General features: G+C 36.6%; 1 protein-coding gene across 4 annotated transcripts in view; it reads left to right on the top strand.

The window, feature by feature from the left end:
* The window catches only part of KU70 (ATP-dependent DNA helicase 2 subunit Ku70-like protein), a 291,039-nt gene that overhangs the window by 202,845 nt on the left and 66,798 nt on the right, over positions 1 to 21,396 (top strand). For all 4 annotated transcript variants that reach the window (XM_089818793.1, XM_089818794.1, XM_089818791.1 and 1 more), the window contains 2 exons: positions 11,124 to 11,185; positions 20,107 to 20,167. In XM_089818793.1, the coding sequence (XP_089674919.1) occupies positions 11,124 to 11,185; positions 20,107 to 20,167 (123 nt within the window). The remainder of the gene's footprint in view (positions 1 to 11,123; positions 11,186 to 20,106; positions 20,168 to 21,396) is intronic.

Raw genomic sequence — 21,396 nt, 5'->3', positions numbered from 1 at the left:
ATGTGACATTATGAATAAGTTAGAGATGTTTTGCAAGTGAGAAGGAAAATAAACTTTCATGGAAAGGTTCATCCAAGCAAAGAAGAGTTGTTTCGCAAGTGAAATACTTTAGATGTGATCAATATGGACACTATGTTGTCAAATGGCCTAATAGGACAAAGAAACAAGCATCCTATGCTAATGTTGAAAAATCAAATACAAAAGATGATTCTAAGAAGTTCTTATTTGATTCAGCACAATCAAATCACGTGTCAAACAAATTCAACACTAGAGTGATTGATAGTGGATCATCAAGACATATCACTAGATTTTGTGAACATCTAGATGCTATGGTGGAAGAAACTAATGAAGGTAACCATTGGGGATGATTCTACACACCTTGTAAAAGGGCTTGGAACTTGTACCATCAAACTAGAATAAGGTATCACTATCCAACTAAAAGATGTACTATTTTTGCCTGGAATTAAAAGAAAATTAGTATCAATATCCGCCCTAGAAGATAATGGATATAGGGTCACCTTCATGGATGGGAAAGTTTTGGCATGGCCAAAGAACTCTACATATAAGAAAGCTAAAACTATAGGTATAAGACAAGGATAATGGTTATAGGGTCACCTTCATGGATGGAAAAGTTCTGACATGGCCAAAGAACTGTCATATAAGAAAGCTAAAACTATAGGAATAAGACAAGGATACCTATACAAACTTTGCACTGAATCTAAACAAGCACACATTCATGAAACTTTTGACTCCAATGACATCTGGCATCGAAGATTAGGGCATATTCACATTCGTGCCCTAACCTCTATGGAAAAATTGGTGATAGGACTGCCCAAACTAAATCCAAATCATAGTGGGACATGTAAAGGATGTGCCTTAGGGTAAAACACTAAGGGATCTTCTCAAAACAGTTTGAGTAGAACTAAAAATTTATTAGAATTATTCCAGTATGACCTATATGGACCCATGTCTACCCCCTCCATGGGAGGTGCCCTACATTATGTAGTTTTTGTAGATGACTTCTTCAAAAAAGCTTGGATCTACTTTCTTAAGTATAATGAGTCAGAAGAGATCCTTATAAGGTTCTAGGAATTCAAATCCCTAACGTTAAACTCCTTTGGAAAGAAAATTAAAACACTAGAAAACGACAAAGGGAAAGAGTACACTTTAGAAATCTTTAAATAATTTTGTGTTAATGCCGAGATTAAGTGAGAATTTATTGTACCCTATAATTATTAGCAAAATGGGGTGGCTAAGAGGAAAAACATAACCTTTGTAGAGGCTGCAAAATCAATGATGTATGATTAAAAGTTAATGTCCCTATTCACACCTTGATTATAAAACTCCTCAAGAGGCTTTTACTGGTCTAAAACATGACATAAGGCATCTAAGGATATTTGGTTGCCCTGTGTATTTTCATGTGCGTAAAGAAAAGAGGTCAAAACTAGACCCTTCAAGAAGGAAATGAATTTTCATGGGCTATAGTGAAACCTCAAAATCCTACAAGATCTATATACTTGGACAAAGACAAATAAAATTTAGCAGAGATGTCATATTTGAGGAAGGCATTGCCTTCAAAAGGGCAAAGAGTTCAAATGAGTTAGAAATTAAGGGGTAACCTAAAAATATGGAGGAAGGCTCTACTCCTGAGATTCAAAGGGATTACCCAGTTGTAACCTCAAATGAAAACCAAACCAATCCTGAGAATTAGAGGGAGCATCAAGAGGAAAATTAAATCATTAGCAATAAGAAAAAGACCACTTTGGGCTAGAAAAATTGTTGAGGACGCTAAAACTTTGTAGCACCCAACGAAACTTTTAGAGAAAGTAAGAGGCCTAACAAATTCTCAAGCTATGTGGCCTTAATGAGCGAAATCATGAACTTAGAACCTACTAGTGTATCAAAAGTTGTTAGACATCAATTATGGAAAGATGCCATGACAGAAGTTTATCAATCCATTTTGAAAAATGATGTCTTGGATATAGTACCTAGGCCTAAATAGAAATTTATTCTCTTCCAACTCTTCATAATAGAGAAACACAAAGCACATTTTGTTGCCATAGGATTATCTCAAAAGGAAGGTATTGATTGTAACAAACATTTCAACCGATTGCTAGATATACTTCTGTTAGAGCAATCATAGCTATTGCAGTAGCTAAATGCTGAAAGATACACCAGATTGATGTAAAAATTGCATTCTTGAATGAGACTATCAAAGAAGAAGTCCATTTAGAACAACTTGAAGGGTATGTGATTCATAATGCAACATCTCACATATGCAAATTGAAGAAATCACTATACAGACTTAGGTAGGCTACCTAGGCCTAGTACGAAAGGATTGACAACTATCTCGCGGGTCTAGGATTCACAAACAATCTTGCACATCCAAATCTTTATTTTAAAATTATCAAAGGCGATATGCTAATACTAATCCTATATGTTGATGACCCTCTAATTACAAGAGAGGATCATCTTATTGTTCAATGCAAAAGGGACTTGGTTTTAGAATCCGATATGAAGGACTTGGGTATTTTACACTACTTCTTAGATTTGGAAGTTCAACAGAAACCTGATGCTATTTTTCTGAATCAATGAAAACACACTATTGATATGCTGAAAAGTTTTGGGATGTCAAATAGTAAAGTGATGTCCACACCCATGGAAAGCAATCTACATAAGTTAAAAGAGGTAGCTACATAATCCAGATTTGCAGATCCTACCCTTTATAGATAGATGATTGGATCTCTGATTTACTTTGTTAACACTTAAAATGATATATGCTTTGCAGTGAATGCTTTGAGTCAATTTATGTGTGAACCATGTGAGATACACCTTGTTGCTGCAAAACATATGTTAATGTACCTATAGGGTACTATTGGATATGGTCTCAAATATAAGAAGGTTGACCTAGATCTACTGAAGTATAAAGATTTTTGGTGTTGGAAGAAGTTATAACCTATTGGGGTTATTACAGTGGTATCAGAGCGGTTTTCTTGCCATCCTGTGGGGTGAGAATCGACTTACATGAATGATCAGCACTCTACTTTATCCAGAATGGACAGGTACAGTACAAAGTCTCTAAGGACACAATCTTCGACAATTGATAGACACAGTATCCAGAGTCGGAATTGTGGAAAGGATGGCTATTCAGACATTCAAGATGAACCTAGGAAAATAAGGCATAACATGTCTGAACTATTGGTTAAGCACCACCATATAAATGACAGGCTGTCCGACCCAGCTAAGGTGGATAAGTCGACTGGATTTCGATTTGGCAAATCTTCTCGCAAAGCATTGATTGATACAGTGAGAGATGTTACTAGGAAGCTTAATGAGGAGTTCGAGAAACAAGTTTGCAACCAGTCAGAGGTTTCAGTTCAGCCACAGGAAGAAGTGGTGAAGGATATTACGCTAATTGATAATAACGATCAACTTGATACTCAAGTTGAGACAATTGTATACAGGCCGTCAGAGGGTGATGTCACAGGTACTCGGGATGGTTTAGTTCCAACAGGCAGTGACTACAACATAGTGGGTTCATATGATGATTATGAGGATGTTGTTGTGCATGATGGTGAGATACCTGGTAGAGATGAGCAGACATTGAGCATTCATGACTTTGCTGAGAGAGAGTACTAGGCACAGATAGATGCTTCGTCACATGAGGTTGAGGCTGGTAGTACTTCACATGATTTGTCCAGCCAGCTGAAGGTGAGCGAAGACAGTATTGTGACTTCATTATCTCATCATGACAAGATGCGGGATATGATAGAGGATCACATTCAGATGATTCAGTTACAGGGTAGACACAAGGGAGTTCAGGCAAAGTCTTCTTGTGTTGACTTACAGGCGATTAGGGAAGGAATGGGAACGATGAAGTTGAGTTATTTACATCTTCTATTAGATCGTGACCATCTTCTTAGCCTTGTCGGAGACTATTCAGATGCCTTGAGGAGGAAGGAGGAGGAAGTTGACAAGCTTTCTCGCGAGCTTGAGGACACTCAAGCTTCTTTGGTAAATACTCCATTGGCATTACAGGACTGGGAGAGACATGGGGATAAGCATGGCATGGAGTTGAGTTTAGTTTCATCTTGCACTCCTGATACTCAACTTTCTGCAGTAGGCGGATCATATGTGGTCATTGATAGTGTTGTGAGTTCATCTTGCATTCACATCTAGGATACAGGGACAATATCAGACAGGTATGTGGAGTTAGTTGGTACTAGTCATATTACTCAGGTGAGGAGTTTGCTTGAGTTACCAGCTGATTCTAGTTTACGGATATGGATTCGAGATTGTTATATTGGTGTTTGGGATTTAGTTGACTGGAGATCTTTATCACTTTTTGGTAGCAGTGATTGTTTGGGTGCTATCATGGATTTGATTAGCAGATTTCACGGTGTTGTCTTTTCTTGTGCCAACAGCTTTTCCGATGTTGGTATTAGTTTTTATTCACCGGTGTTGGGCATTGTTCATATATCCAGTCGACCATTATTGCTGGAATGTGTTGATAATCTTTCATATTTTGCAGTGTGTACAGATGAGTCCCAGGATCATATTGGCATTGATGATATCCAGGAGGATGCAGTGGGCAGTTTTGAAGACTTAGTTTCCTTGGCAATTTCTTTTGGTACAGAGGAGTTGGATAGCAGTGCTACAGTTTTGAATACTCCGTATGTTGATATGAGCTTTGGAGTTGATTCGCAGAATATGGATGGTGATACTCTAAAGACCAGTAACTTTGAGGATACTCCTTTAGACAGTGTGTCAGAGGAAGTTTGTAGGAGACAGTCTAGCCAGTGCCATCATGTGTCTAGTCAGTTGAGAGTTAGTGAGCGAGACATTGCTATCACTTGCTAGCATTTCGATGCTGCTCTTTAGTTGTTAGCAATTTATGGATGGGATTCTACTAGTGATGAGAAGGGAGGCAGTTATCTTTCCTTGACAGAGATCCACTCTTTATGGGAGGCTATTCGGATTCTAAGACAGAATTATATGCAGTTGGTAGCCGACAAAGATTATCTTATGGAGTGGGGGAGTACAGCATACGAAGCATTATTGGCCAAGGAAGATGAGGTGAGTGAGTTTACTCAGTGGCTCGAGGTGACTTCTGAGATTCTTGAGAGTACACAGTTGGCTTTCGAGAAGTCACAATTTCATTTGGCTAAGGTGACCGTGGAGTTAGAGCGACTGCAGTCTTTACCAGACTCTGTACAGTCACAAGCTGTGGTGTCTGGTGATCCGAGGATGTCCATGGTCGAGATTGTCAAAGACAGTGGAGATGGGGATGCATCCATCCTTGATACTAACATTGGCATATCGGGTCCGTTCCCACTAGATTCAGGTTCAGTTGAGTTCGGTGCTGTAGCAGATTGTCGTGATATGCCTAACATGGTGGTGGCCTCTAGTACAGATGACACGGTTACTAGAGATGTTGTATCAAAGATCAGGTGTGATGTTGGTGAGCCGGCAGTTGGCATGGTTCCTGCTAGTAATACTACTCCCTTGGCGATGTCCTCGGAGGTAGTAGTCAGTTCCAGCTTGGTTAGTGATCGATTGCAGTCTGAGCCATCGACTGAGATTGGCGCATTCTATCGGCATTGCATTGTGAGGTATGCTCATCAATTTACCTTTGATGACCATGTTGATGAGATGATGATACAGAGATGTACTTTGGTTCCTAGTGCTTGTCATCAGTTATGGGACGGTTTGATGCCTCGGGATGAGCGTTGTGATGGGCATGACATGGCGATAGGTTCTGCGGTTGACAGCTTGATAATACATGACTTAGAGCAGGAGTTTGGGGGTGATGCTTCAGCAGTATACTGCATTATACTGCAGGGTATGTACATCAGTTAGCCTTTGATCCTTGTGTTGAGGAGTTGATGGCAGACAGATTTGGTTTGGGTTCCATTTCTTGCTGTTTATCTTGTGATGTCTTTTCGCCATCAGCAGTGCATGGGAGTTATGGTTATGAAACGGTGGCCGTTGATCTGCAAAGTTGTGTTGACTGCAGGAGTTGTACAGTGTGTGGATTCTCCATACTTGGTACAGTTTCATTCGGGAGCGTTCACCATTGTTGCAGAGTTGGATTGTACATTCTGTATAGGCCAGTGGGATGTGTTGATGGTATTTATTGTGTTGGCAGTTTGATTTGTCCACTTTACTTGGGTTCTAATGTTCTAGGAGTTTGTGTGTCATGGGTTTCTTACTGTGGCAGTTGCGATTTTGGAGTTTGGTTGAGCTGTAATTGTCAGTTTGATTATGGATTCCTCTTGGTTATATTGCAGAGGATATTACAGGAGCCTGTGTTAATTGACAGTAGTATAGTTCATGACGACATTTGGGATCCAGGCGGATTGATTGGTTTATTGTTCAACCATTGCTTGGGGACAAGCAATTTCAGGAAGGGCGGACTGTCATGTCCCCATTTTGGAGGCAATTTGATTTAATTAATTTAATTAATTAGGTTGTCCAAAATAATGAATATTTTATGAGGATGACTAATTATTTATTTTAATTAAATAAATAAGTGGTATTAAATTAATTATTTATAAAGTTATCAAATAAATAAATATTAAAAGGTAACTTTATATTTAATTAATTTAATAAAGTGACTTGAATTATAAAATATTTTTTATAAAGTCACTTAATAGAAAAAATAAAATAATGTTCTAGAAGCTTCTGGAGAACGCGAAGGAAAAAGAATAAATAGGCACCCCGGGCTTCATTCTAATCATCCAGATTTGTTGTTGTTGATGTTGATGTTGATGTTTGTTGATGTGCATTGTGGAGCCTAGGGTTTCTACAATAGTCACAACTGGCCATTGAGAACGAAAACTCTCAATTGGTACGCAATTTTGAGTGTGTGAAATATCACTTGAATTATTGCAGCTGGGAGGAAGATACTTCAGTCTTCTATTTGTGCTACATTGAGAAAAAATATTTGTAGCCATTGAGAACAAAAACTCTCAATTGGTACGTGATTTTGAGGGTGTGAAATATCACTTGAATTATTGCAGCTGGGAGGAAGATACTTCAGTCTTCTATTTGTGCTACATTGAGAAAAAATATTTGAGTACAAAAAGCAGGCCGAAAAAGTAGTTCGAAAAAGCAGGCCGAAAAAGCAGTTCGAAAAAAGCAGGCCGAAAAAAGCAGGCCGGAAAAGCAGAACCGAAAAAGAAGGCCGAAAAAAGCAGGTTCGGAAAAGCAATCCAAAAGAAAAAAGCAATCCGAAAAAGCAAATTCGAAAAAGCAAAGAAAATTATTACAGTCATCTACAATCAGGGGTGGCAGCTAGAAATGCACAACTTAGGCATTTGAGGAGGTTATTTTCTGTTCAGTGGTATTGCAATACATCTATTCTCTAAGGCGACTTCATATGCCAGGTCTGATGTGTATTTTCATAGTTGCCTTTCACTATAGAGTGCTGTTGTAATTGTCATTTCGTATCAGACCTATCATTCATTAATAGATATATCATTCATTTTTACATTCCTCACAATTGTATCAGCAATCCATGGCTTTAGTTGTATTTAATCATGCATGTGATTAGCGTACTGCTGTAGGGGAGTATTGAAGTTAGATATTTAGTATTGCATTAGTTTCCATTGGCAGCTGTAGGTGCATATTATTTTACCAGCAATCATCATATTTTGGATATCTTTGTAAATGCCAAGAGTCTTGGCTAACTTAGTATGAATATTGTATTGGACACTCATTCTCAATTAAGGAGATACAATTGCTGGTCATTAATAGTTGTCTTTGAGCGTTGATATATCATTTCTTATCAGCCAGTTAGCTTGCATACCAACTGTTTGTTAAAATACCAGTTGGCTGGAGGTGATCATTTTCATGATTAGAACTCATATATGCATTCACTATTGCCAAAATTAGTTGCATATTTATGTTAGGTCATTGTTTAGACAATTTGGAGTCTTTTGTAAGCATTCTTTTTGAGGCAAATCCAAACAAGAATCACTGCAGCAATCTGAAAGGTTATATCAGTCAGAGGACCCTTGCTTGCAAAGTGTTTGACGAAATGTCAAACAACTGAAGTATAAAGATTTTTGGTGTTGGAAGAAGTTATAACCTATTGGGGTTATTACAAAGATGCTTGTACAAGTATGAGATTTTTCCTTGCATTCACTTGCCTAGATACTTGCAACCAATGCTCTATACACCGTTTTTGGTGGAGAAACTCATATATGTGTTTTAAAACCCACAATACATGCCATAGGTGAGTCGTTTTTACGGCTGAAGCTTAAAAACGGGGTTCACATTTTCTTTTTCATGCAGTATAAATCAGTTTTTTGCTGTTAGAGAACAAAAACAGGCATTTAAAATGCTCAAAACATGCCCTAGTAATCATGTTTTTGTTGTTAAAGCTCAAAAACATGTTTTAAAATGGTCATTGCATGCAAGGAATGGGCCATTTCTGAACTTCCAGCCCCCAAAACGGGCTTTAGATGTACAAATACATGCAATAATGGATTTGTTAAGAATGCCCAACAAAGTGATGAGCTTTTTGATTGCATTTGCATGTAATAAACAAAATTTTAAGTTGCTTTGTGGCTGAAAACAGGTTTTAGAAGTCATCTTCCAAGTGCTGGAGATTTAATTTTAATAGCATATCATGTAAATGGGCTTTTAGAAAGCATTTACATAGTTTTTTAAAATAAAACAATGATCACTCAACTTGGCAATCAAAATGGGCTTTTACAAGCCATTTGTGTGTGTTTTATTGATTTTTAACACATGCAAACTTGTCAAAAATCACTACCCAACACTTGAAACACATTTAAAAATGCACTTTACATGTCTTTAGGAGTTTAAACATAACTCAATATGACTTAAAACGTGTTTTTCAATGGGATTTACATCCCCTTTAATAATAATGTGCTTTTAGGAGGAAGATGCATGTGCTTTTTTGCATTTAAAACATGCAAATGACTCTAAAATCTCCAGTCTATTTGTTAACAGCTTTTTGATCACCAAATGGCCGCATTTTCAATCTACAAAGGCTTTTAAATTTCCACCAATAACTAATGAAAGTTGGTTTTGGCACTTTTGCGTGTCTTGTAAACTTTGGTTTAAAAGCACATGTATTTTCTATTAAAATCCCCCTTTATATGATTAGTCAATTAAAATAGTGATGGTGGAGTTTTAGAAATGATGCGCAGGTATGATAAGATAATTTTTTAAATATCCAACAAGAGACCACAAACTTGTCTAAGGGATTGAAAAAAGTACAACAGGCCACAACACTATTAAATAAAAACTCCACTTAATTACATGTAAGTTTCTCATGTTTTTAAATTTACATGTAATTATAGTTTTAATGCAGAGATATGTAATGAGACCTAAAAAGTCGACCTTTAGATCAGAAATATCATCAAAATGATGTGAAAATTTTAAATGGGGTTCTACAATGTATTTTACATGTAAATGACATATCTATGCTACACAATTATCAATAAAAAGCTCACTAATGAGAGAGTTTACACGTAATTTATAGTTTTAATGGAGAGATATGTGATGAGACTTAGAAAGTCCACCTTTACATTAGAAATTCATTAAAAACTATTTTTAAATATCACCAAAATGATGTGAAATTTCAAAATGGGGTTCTAAATCCATTTTACATGTAATTGACATTTTTTATTTAATGCAATTGCCAATAAAAAGCCCACTTTTTAAGTAAAGAATAAGGACATGCAGTCAAGCTGAAAAATCCTACCTACAAAACACTTAATTCCTTAATAATGTTTGCTCGATAACACCAATTGAGCCTTGAGATTGCTCGGAACGAGTGGAATTGGGAATGCCACAATTCTAAGGCAAACACAAAATAAAAAAACTGAGCAAACAGTAAAGAAAAGCCAAACACAAACTCGCCTTGAAGGATTTATACCACAAAATTTTCCTTAGGGTTGTCTGATTTTGTGAGTACAAAATTGAGGACAACACATGCGTACTTAACATTTCCTTATTATTTTACAGTTTCATGATTTTAGACAGCTGTCCTCTTTGCTCTCCCCAAAAATGGCTCAAAAAATTAGGGACAAGGATACACTTCCCTCTGTCCCAGAAGCTTGGGGTAACCTTGAAAAACAGTGCAAGTCCTTGACCAGAGAAGGTTGCATGATGGTTGTTTCTAGTTACAATATGTTGGAAGATATTGTACAAAATAAGACCAATTTGTGTTCCCATTTAATCTGAAGAGGGAGTGAATGTAGCATGTTTATGCTTTTTGATAATGATACTTTTCAGCAATCGTTGAGAAAGCATATCTATTATATCTCCCTTTCTAGGGAATCTGAAGAAATTATACGTAAGAAAACTTACTCGCTTTGTGGGGCATTTATTGAATCTATAAGTTATTTTTGAAGTGTTTTCCCAAACCCAAAATTTGGATTTTCTGTGATGTCTAGGGGATATTTTCTAGCTACCTCTGCATATTGGAAACCATACTAGAACAATGACAACGTTGAAAACCCACATGATGCATTCCTTTGTGTGCTTGTTATCTCTGTATTTCATGCCTTAAAATAGTAGACAGAGGTATAGGTCTGTATGGACTTTTGTGTTGTCTCCAAGACTTTAGTGTTGTCTCCAAGAACTATTATTCTTGTATTTAGTTTCATATATATATGAACATTTATCTTGTTCAATAATGTTTGAATTTTTTTTACTTCTAAAGATTTTCAGTAGTATATCTAGACTCGGATTCATCTTATCTTCATAATTTCTTTCTCAATAGTATTATAAAACATGTGCCTTTATTCTGGCCATTAACTTTCATCTTTTTCCCACAATCTTGGTGCTCTTGCCATCCATCTAATTTTAGCACCTTTTGATCTTACTCTTGTGCTTTCTTAAGTCATGCAGTATTACTTTACTTACACTAGTCCGATGTGTACTGAATTATTGCACTCCTTTTTTTGTGCCATTATTTGTGGCTCTTTTTTTAATTGCTTCTGAATAGGTGGTTTTGGATGTTTTTTTGTGTGTATTATACAGGTTCTTTTTTTCTGCTTTTCATCCTATTATAAATTACAAATTTTCAGTAACTGAACATATGCAAAATTGTTTAATCCTGTGTATCTTCATATTTTACACAGGAGATAAGTGGAAGTATTTGTGCCTTTATTGCTCTATACAGGGCTATGTTGCGCTTTCAAAAGTAAGCAATATATTTATGATTATGTCTCCTGTTTCCCCACTTTATGTGATATTCAAATAATTAATGCTATCTAAATAGTAGATACCATCTTATTGATTAGGCGTTAATGTTCGTTTTCTTAAACTTTAAAATTGAGAATATAAAGCCTAAAATATTATGTTGATTATCTTAGTCACATGCATAAAACGGAAATGCAAATTTGTTTATAGAATACATTTTAGAAATTATTTTGGGAAAAAGTAGACTTAAAGTGATCTCACAATCTAAAACTTATTACAATGTAGCTTATTAAAATGACCATTTTGCATCTCAAGAATCACATGATTAATTTATATTATTTGGTAATTTAAAATTGTGGGAAAGCTGTTTAGCATTTTCTGAATGTTGACAAAAAATTGACCTATATTATGACTCGTGTTCAATGGGAATAACAGTACTTGATTGCAGAATGTAATAAACCCAATTGGCTTTAACTTCAAACAACCTGGTGACTGATAGATGCCCTCAGAGTTTTGCAATGATAAATCTTTTATTTTATGTTATCAGAATCTATGCTTTTTAAGTTTTGACAATAATAAAAATTAAATGAACTGAAATCTGAATTTCCAAAGCAACCTTAAGTTTTAGAAGAGAGATATTTTGCCACTAACAACACTGAGAAACTATTCAGCGGATGATAGGGAAACCCGGTATTCTGACACAACAGTTTTATTTATCAGCTTTCATCAATGATTGTCTCCATACAGTGATATGATATCACGCAATGCTGCAATTGAATGAAATGTAAGCTCCAAATGCCAAATGAGGCCTCCTAGGTATCAAATGCTGCTTCCATGGGGCTCTCACGTGAAATGCAATAATGAACCACAGCTGGCATAAATCAGGTATGACTGCTCTTATTAATGCTCAATTCTGCTTCTTAAACCGTGTCTACAGGCTGTGCACTTATTATTATAAGATGCTGCTACTCATCTCACAGACTGAGCCAACCATCTACCAAACTTCGTCAATTCAAGCTCAGTAATGACTCCCAGATGAAGCCATATCACCAACGCACAATATCATTGTGTCTTTCACCAAGTGAAAGTGCTAAACTGTGAAGAGTTCCCAGTTCTCCCAGAAATGCTGAAACCTTTGGCAAAACCAAGAGACTTCTCGAAGAAACAAGCAAAATTATAAATCAACATAATGATGTTTGATACAGAGTTCCCAAACTCAAACTCTTAGAACTCAAGAAATTTCTAAGGAATTTCATTTTGTTTGACTTCAATTAGCTCAACTTCTGGATATTATAACTCATTAGCCATTGCTCTGATTGACTATTACTACCCCTTTTCGGAAATGACATTATCTGATCTGTCGTGCATGATCCACGCAAGCTCTTGTAAGTCGAGTTTTGACCCCTTTTCAGAGCCTCTAAAGCGTTCAAAACGAAGTTCGAATGTTCTGCACCCCATTGCCAATACTGAAAATTCTCAATAACTCCACAAATACACTGGGTATTATGAGGAAATTTTACTGATAGACTGATATATCTTAAATGAACCTCTAGGGATAAAATGAGAACATTCTGAGCTCAAACAACCATCTTATGAAAAATAGTCAGCTTTCAGAATTAGCAACTCTGTACTGAAATAGACCTTATTGAAAAGACAAAACATAAGTATTTTTGGGTGATACAAGATTGCCCTTACACATAGGATGATCCCGCATCAAACACCTTGGGTAATTTAAGAAGTGACCTTTGCCACATCTCAGGTGTTTAGATGAAAACTAAGATGGTTAATTGTTTACCGTACTGGTAAAGAAATCAACGCATACAGACAATGGAACAAAATAGTAGAATAATATTCGCAATAGTAGATGAATGATGATTTGCAATGATTCCAGACGAGATATAAATACTACCGCCGAACCTTTCCGAAGGTAAAGAAATAAACGCATACAGACAATGGAACAGAATAGCAGAATAATATTCGCAATAGTAAATGAATGATGATTTACAATGATCCCAGACGGGATATAAATACTACCGCCGAACCTTCCCGAAGGAGTTCGTCGGCCACAAATATTCTATTCGCTACAAACTATTTACCGACGACGTCGGCTACAGAATACAGAAACACCGCCAGACATCACCCCGTCGGCTACAGAATACAGAAACACCGCCGGACATCACCCCATCGGCTATAGAATACAAAACACTGCCGAACATCACCCCTTCGGCTACATAATACAAAACACTACCGGACATCACCCCGTCGGCTACAAAATACAAAACACCGACGACCATCATTCCGTCGGCTACAGAAACACCGTCGGAACCATCCAGTCGGCTGACACCATCCCCCCTAAAAAGAAAAGTCGTCTCCGGACGATAATTACAAAATATCTGAGACAAATTAACAAACAAAATATATCATCAGAGTGACTACAACAAGAAAAATCTGCTTCTGTCACATCACTTCACTTTGTCCTGTGCCTATAGCCTCTGCTAACACAATACTGTCTTCTCAAGCTGACCTTGATAGCCACCTGTGCTGCTTTCTCTGCTTCCAACATTGGGTCCACTGAGCTAAGTGTCGCTGCACTGCCTCCAACTGGATGATTAGCTCCTCCCGAGCTCTCTATGCATCCACCAAGATAGCCTCCCAGCCAACACCTATTCCCAGTGCCTCTGGTACACAGAAAGTCCATGCCTGCAGCCACTTCAACTCTTCTCAATTGGTTAGACTCCCATGACTGATATCCGCAATGATTGGGGGTCCAGGGGGCAACAAAACTGCACGGAACACACCATTTTTGTCATTTTCTGTTGATTCTACACTCTTTCTGGCAACCACTGATGCTTCCCCTTCCCTTTGGCATCATCTGCTACTCATTCCGAACAGTTTGATTCTGTTGTCATTTTTATTTTATTTTATTTTAAGCAAACCCTCCTGCTTCTGTTTGTTTGTCAATTCCATGCAAAAATGGCTTATTTTTCCTTATATTTGTTTCCTCCATCCGTTACAAAAAATCTCACTCTGGATGTGTCGAAGTCACCTTTCCCATGGACCGTTACGGTAGCAGATAACCACTGGAGGAGTCCGACTCAAATAAGAAACTCAAGCAATTCTTGGGCATTGAAAATAATCAAAACGTCTCTTACGAATTTCCTCCCGTTGAGAACTGCTACCCCTGCACGATTCAATTTCCCTCTGGCAGTGAATGGCAAAAAAACATGCTTCTTGTTTTATTTGTCTCTGTTTTCCCGCGGAGAACTCTGACACGACCGGTTTGGAGGAGTGAACGAAGAAGTCTGGCGAAATTGTTTAATATCCGTGGGGCTTTTCACTTGTCCGCGGGCCTTTTGCTTTCTTTACACCCGCAGATTTATTATGCCCGCAGGTGTGCGGAGGCAGACAGGGCAACAGACAGGATTGTGGCCGAGAGATCTCTGGTGGTTGAGAAGGAGGCTAGAGAGAAGTTAGCAGTAGATTTGGCCACTCAGCAGGTAGCATGGGCAGTTGAAAGGGCAGCTTTGTTGCAGGATAAGGAAGCGGCTGTACGGGATAAGGATGTAGCAGAACAGGAGTTGCAGTTAGCAAGGAAGCAAGCTATGGATGCGGCGCTTCTCCTGAAGGAGGCTGTCGAGATTAATTCACGGATATAGAAGGATTTGAGCATCCGGATAGAGCAGGTCTAGGAGTTGCATCGGCAATAGCATTCTTGAGGGGCAACACCTTCTCTCTAGTATTTTTTTGTTTTATTGTATGTGGGTTGTCTCCTATTTTGTTAGTCGTCAGGAGCCGACTTTTCTTTTTGGGGGGGATGATGTAGTCGGCAGACTTTGTATTTTGTAGCCGACTGGGTTATGCCATCGAAGAATGTGTATTTAGTAGCCGACGAGTAGATTAGGATTGTTTTGTAGCCGACAGACCTCTTTTGGAAGGTTCAGTGGAAAGTATTTATACACCCTCTTGGGTCATTGTAAAGCATCTTATCATATTTGATCTTGTAATGTTCTGGCATATGCAAATAAAATAAGCAGTACTGTTGCTGTTCGTGTTTATTATCTGTGTGCATTTTTTAATTAACCTATGTGGTAAACAAAGAGCAAATGTTTCTTCATAATCAATCGCTTCTTTTTGAGAGAAACCCCTGGCTACAAATCTGGCTTTATATTTTTCAATATTACCTTCAGTAACATGCTTTATTTTAAATATCCACTTGGAAGAGACAACAGATTTTCCTTCAGGTCTAAGAACAATTTCCCAAACATCATTCTTCATAATGGATTGGTATTCTTCTGTCATAGCACCCTTTCAAGCTGTATGTTTAATAGCATCTGAAACATTGGTTGGTTCTAATCTAGACAAATTATTCATGTTTGCTGTATAACTAGAAAATCTTTTGAGTCTTTTGCTTTCTTTGATTGTTTCAGATGGTGCACCGAAGTTTTGTGCTTTCTCTACTGTCTTAATGGCTCAAAGTGATCTTTTCTTAGAATTTTGAGTTTTTTCAAGATTGATATTGGGAATTTCATCTTCAATTTCTTCAATGTTCTCCCTCTGAGACTCAGATTTAGTAGTTCTTTCAGAATTAGTTAAGGGAGAGGGATCTTCAGAACTTAGGGCTCTTTTGAATGCGAAATCTTGTTCAAAAATTACATCCCTACTAAGTTCAATATTTTTCTGACCAGGTATTAAAATCCTATATGCTTTAAATGTCTCACTATACCCTACAAAAATACGTTTCCTCCCGGAGGGTTCTAACTTAGTTCTCTTTTCTTTTGGAACATGTATATATATAGGGCACCCAAAAATCCTAAGGTGACTTATATTGGGTTTAAGCTTAGTAAAGACTTCTTCAGGAGTTTTATCTCTAAGGTAGGAGTGAGGACTTCTATTTTGAATATAGACAATAGTACAAGAGGCTTCTACTTAAATATAATATTCTAGATTTTGACCAAATATCATAGCTCTTGCAATTTCTATAATTGTCCTATTCTTCTTTTCTGCTTACCCTATTTTGTTGTGGGTTATAAGGAACGATATACTCCCTCTTAATTCCCATTTCTTTACAAAACTCTTTAAACAAATCTGAGGTGTATTCCTCTCCATTATCAGTCCTAAGAGTTTTAATTTTATGTCTTGATAAGTTTTTAATTAAGGTTTTAAATTCTTTAAATCTCTTAAGGATTTCTTCTGATTCTTTACATTTTAAGAAGTAAATCCAAATTTTCCTAGAGAAGTCATTTATAGAAAGCATATAGTACCAGAATCCTCCAAGAGAAGGAACAAACATAGGTCCACATAAATCTGAGTGGATTAATTCCAAAACATTCTTAATTTTTCTAGTGCTATCATGGAATGGACTTTTGGTGTTCTTACCCAGAGTGCATCCTTTGCATATGCTTGAATGATCTTTATCTAACTTGAGTAAACCAATAACCATCTTCTCCATAGTAGATAAGGTTTTGAAATTTAGATGTCCTAATCTTCTGTGCCATATTGCGTTTATATCAACAACTTCATGAATTAAGGCTTGAATGGGTCGACTAGGTTCTGAATTTAATTCATACAAATACCCCTTTCTTTGACCAATACATTTTTCTTTCTTAAATGAGGAGTTCTTAGCCCAGGTTATTACTTTACCATCTATAAATGCAACATTATGTCCACCATTGTCAAGTGCTGTAACCAAGATTAGATTGCTTTTTATTCTTGGTACATAGAGTACTCCTGTGAGAAGAAGAGAATTACTTGACTTTAGTTTCAAGGTGCAATTTCCAATTCCTTTGACAGAATGAGTTGAATTATCGCCGATGGTGACTTCAACATTTACCTTTTTGATATTGAGTCTAGTGCTTCTTTGTATCTTGTAATACGTTGAGATGATCCACTATCAATCACCCATGCTTTACTTGAGACTTCATTTGATAGTACCGAATACAATACACGATTCTTAGGATCATAGTTATCTTCTTCCCTAGAAATGTTTGTATAGTTCACTTGCTATTTAGAATTCGCAAGGCAATTAAATCTGTAGTGTCCAAACTTTTCTCATCTGAAGCATTTTATATTGGATAGATCTTTCTTAGGTTTGTCATTCTTTTGATTACCCTTTTTCTTCTTGAAATGCTTTTTCTTGCCTTTATTGGAATTTGTATTAAGAACATGAAGTTCTTTATCTTCAGTTTTCAACTTTCCCCCTTTCTTAAGTTTTCTGGATTCTTCTTGAAGAAAGTCTTCTTTAAGTCTATTGAAGTTAGGAAGTTTGTCTCTGGCACTTACTCCTTGTGCGAATGTTTCCCATGAATCTGGTAATCCATCTATAGCCATCAATTTTTGTTCCGTGTCATTAATGATGGTTCCTATACTTACAAGTTCATCTCTTAGATTGGCAACCCTTAGGAAGTAAGAATTCATTGATTCTCCCTTCTTTATTTGTATATGATTTAGTTCCCTTTTCAATGTGAGAACTCTAGTTGTATTGTTAACCTCATATGCATTTAATAATGCATTCATCATATCATATGCTGTTTGATGTTTTGTTAGGATGGGTACTATATAATTTTCACTCCATCTAATGTGATTTGTGTGGCTTTCCTGTTTCCTTTACTCCATATAGTTTTATGAGGTTCAATAGTAGGTTGTCTAGATGTTGAATCAACAAATTGTTTTACACCATTTTCTCCAAGAATCATCATGGTTCTGAATTTCCAAGCATCAAAGTGCTCTTTCCCATCAAACCTGTCCTCGGGTCTCATTGTGTATGCCATTGAAGATAGGAGAATGATGCTAGATATATATCGAGTCTGATTATTTAATTTGCAGAGCCTAGGTTCAACTACCAGAGCTCTGATACCACCTAAAGTTTCTGCAAATTCTAAACTTGAATCAGACTTAGATAGTATCTTTTGACCTTGCTGTAGATGATCTTCTTTCTCCTCTAAAATGTAGGAGGTGTTATCAGAATATTAAATGCTGTTCTGAAAATTGTTATATCTCTGCAATAATTCGTGTAGACAGAATTGCTTAAAGGAGCAGACTTGATCTATTTGTGTGTCCTTTAACTACATTCCCATCTATATAAATATGCAACCAAAAGGGCATGTCTCTCTAAGAGACATGTTTGTATCTAGGTCGGTCATGATTAGTCTTTCCAAAATCGGTGCTCAAGGGAAAAAACATTAGTTAGTGTTTATCCTAACTAATTAAAGACAAGTTGTGTTTATCCTAACTAATTAAAGACAAGTTGGACTTATCTAATTAACCCAAGGGAGACGCCGATACCTTATTAAGACAAGGCAATTGTATATATAGCCTATCACAAGAAAGGCAGAGATTTCTTACTCTGATTCGTACGATCTGTACTATCAAATCAACATGATTAATGAGTTACAGAATTAACATTGGTGATCTGTCTACACACTCAAGAATTCGTGCTTTGATACCTCTTGATGAAGGGTGCTCCCCTTAATAACACAAACACATAAGAGAAATAGAGAAACAACAACAATTTCCAAGAAATGAAAACAAATTTCTTACTATCTCCAAAAGTATGGAATTTTAAATTTCAGAAATAATACGTGGCAAAACTAAATGGGCATTTTGCTTACAATATTCTGTATGTTAGAGCCACCATCAACATCCCATAACTCCTAGACAACCCTACGAGCTTTCTTTTTAAAGGTAATTTTCAATCGCCCAAGAAGGTTCTAGAAATTTAGCCCTAGACCTTGAGGCCAACAAACCCTAAATTATTGTTATTTTTTATATTTTATTACATTAGAGTAGGCCGCAATAACTTTCAGATCTCGAGAAATTTTGAAGGAATTTCATTTTCATTGAGTTCAGTAGCTCAACTTTCGGAGACGATAACTCGTCAATTGTTGCTCCTATTGTGTATTATTACCCCTTTTTGGAAACGGCACAATTTGATCTACAACGCTTAGCTCATGCAAGCTGCAACTAGTTAAGGTTTGACCCCTTTTTGGAGCCTCAAAAGCCTTCAAGACCGAGTTCAAATTTTGTATACCCCATTTTCAATGCCGAAAATTCTCAGTAAGTCCACAAATACACTGGGTATTGCAGTGAAACTTTACTGACAGTCTGATATATCTAAACTGAACCTCCATGGATGAAATCAATACATTATGAATTCGAATGACCAACTTACCAAAAGTAGTAAGCTTTCAAAAATAACATCTCTGCATTGAAATAATCCTTGTTGAAAAGACAAAACATAAATATTTTGGGTGATGAAGTATTGCACCTACACCCAAGATGCTTCTGCATCATTAGAGCACACAGTTACCATTATCTAGGCTATATATTTATAACCTTGATTGAGATTTTATTAATATGGAACCATGAAGAATATTTCTCTGAGAAAATCTTGAAATCCTTAATTTGATTTCTAAATCCCTCTCAAGATGATGTTTGAGAAAGTCTTTGACCCTAAACAACATCCCTCACATGTTATCTTTTATTGTGTTTTGAGCATGACATTTGATTACTCTTCAAAACCTAAATCAGGTTACCTTGAGTTCAAGTGTGAAATCATTCTCTTCCTTCCCTTTTTCATGCTTGATCCTTGAAAACAGTCCATACGAAGTACCTTCTATTTTGCCTTTTTTTTTGGCTCTTTATCAAATTCATGTTAGTTTGAGCTAACGGTCAATGTACTTTGATTTCCCTTTTACTTCAACTAAGCGTTTTGATCTATCAGCTAAGAAGCATTATATGTGTGGTGATGGTGTAAAGGAGTTGCATTAAACTTATTGGGGGTTGGAACTTGGACTGTATCTGTGAGACTGTTTGAATAATAAAAGCATTTTCTGATTGATAGTTTTATCACATTCTAATGATCCACTTATGTTTATATTTGTTTTTCTTATTATGAATGACATGTGAGCTTTCCATCATTTGTAGGTACGGAGTTGCCTTTTACGGAAATATGCAGTCAGCACAACTTGTTGCTTTGCTTCCACAGGTTGATTGTATTTTCAGTTTGATATTGTTTATCATACAGCCAAAGGAAAAGTTATTATTCAATATCCATATTGCTCTAAAGTAAATTGATATGTTAAACTCGCCACAAGAGGATGGTGAGAGGTACACATACAACAAATTTTCTAGACCAATAGTACAATATCATCATTCTGACACAAAGGTTATATCATTTAGGGATATGTAAGTTTAAAATTTTCAAGTTTAGGTACTTTGTTCTCCCCAGTGCTACAATTTTCTAATATTCTGTTCTAGGCTTTAGATTCGTTCTCTGTTGCTAGTTTGCATCCCTGCAGCTCTTGATTTTGGTGTAATCTTTTTTTGGATTTGGGTTTGGGTTTGGTTTGTAGTGGGTCTGGATAGGATTTTGCTATCAGAACCTGGATTCAAATGGTTATGTCTATAGAGATTTTCTGGGTATGTATATGTATGTACCTAGGCAACTCTGGGCTGTGAACACATGGCCTACACATACCCTCAGAGAATCCTTGCGTTTTTCCATGGTAAAGATGGTTTAACATTTTCAATTTCTGGGAGCCTTTTTCCATTAACGCATTTAATATGATGAATATGTCAGTTGTCACAGCACTGATGACTACAATGGGCATTTGTCCCTAATTTTGTGGGTCTTATGAGAAATCTTCTTGGTTTCTATCTGAGCAAGTTGTAGACTGAATAACTGCATTCTATGTCACAAAGTTTACTGCATAGCATCTAAAAACTTTGAAATCTGATGGACACTGTCCCAATCCCTAAGAATTCACCTAAATTTGTCTACAATAATTTTTTTGAATGGATATAAAAGATTTTGCTTCATTCATGGTTTCTACATTTGAACGGCTGGTATAAAAGTACTAGTGGTGACTCTGTTGGGGCTCAAATGGTAGTTGGTGTTTTCTGTAAAAGTGCTTTGGCTGGAATTTGGCCACAAGTATGGCAGTGGTAGTGCAAGATATGGCTGAACAAAATGTGGCTAAGAGAAATTGCATGGAAGGGCCAGAAATTTTGCAACATGGTGGGTATTCAATCTTGCAAATTCAGTTTTGAAAACAGCTTTTCTTTATATTGCTACAATGGGTTTTAGAAAGCATGACTTGTTGAATGCATAGCCACAATGGAGAATGCTTAAACCAGTGGGTTGATAACCTTAGCAATGCACCAGAAATGAACATCTAAAACTAGCTCTCCTCCTGCCATTTTCAATGGTTTTTT

Source organism: Cupressus sempervirens, chromosome 3, assembly GCF_028749045.1.
Source record: "Cupressus sempervirens isolate cs-2001-9-10 chromosome 3, ASM2874904v1, whole genome shotgun sequence".
In the NCBI taxonomy this organism is placed as follows: domain Eukaryota; kingdom Viridiplantae; phylum Streptophyta; class Pinopsida; order Cupressales; family Cupressaceae; genus Cupressus; species Cupressus sempervirens.
The sequence above is the reverse complement of the archived record's forward strand: the minus strand, read 5'-3'. Positions and strand labels throughout refer to the sequence as shown.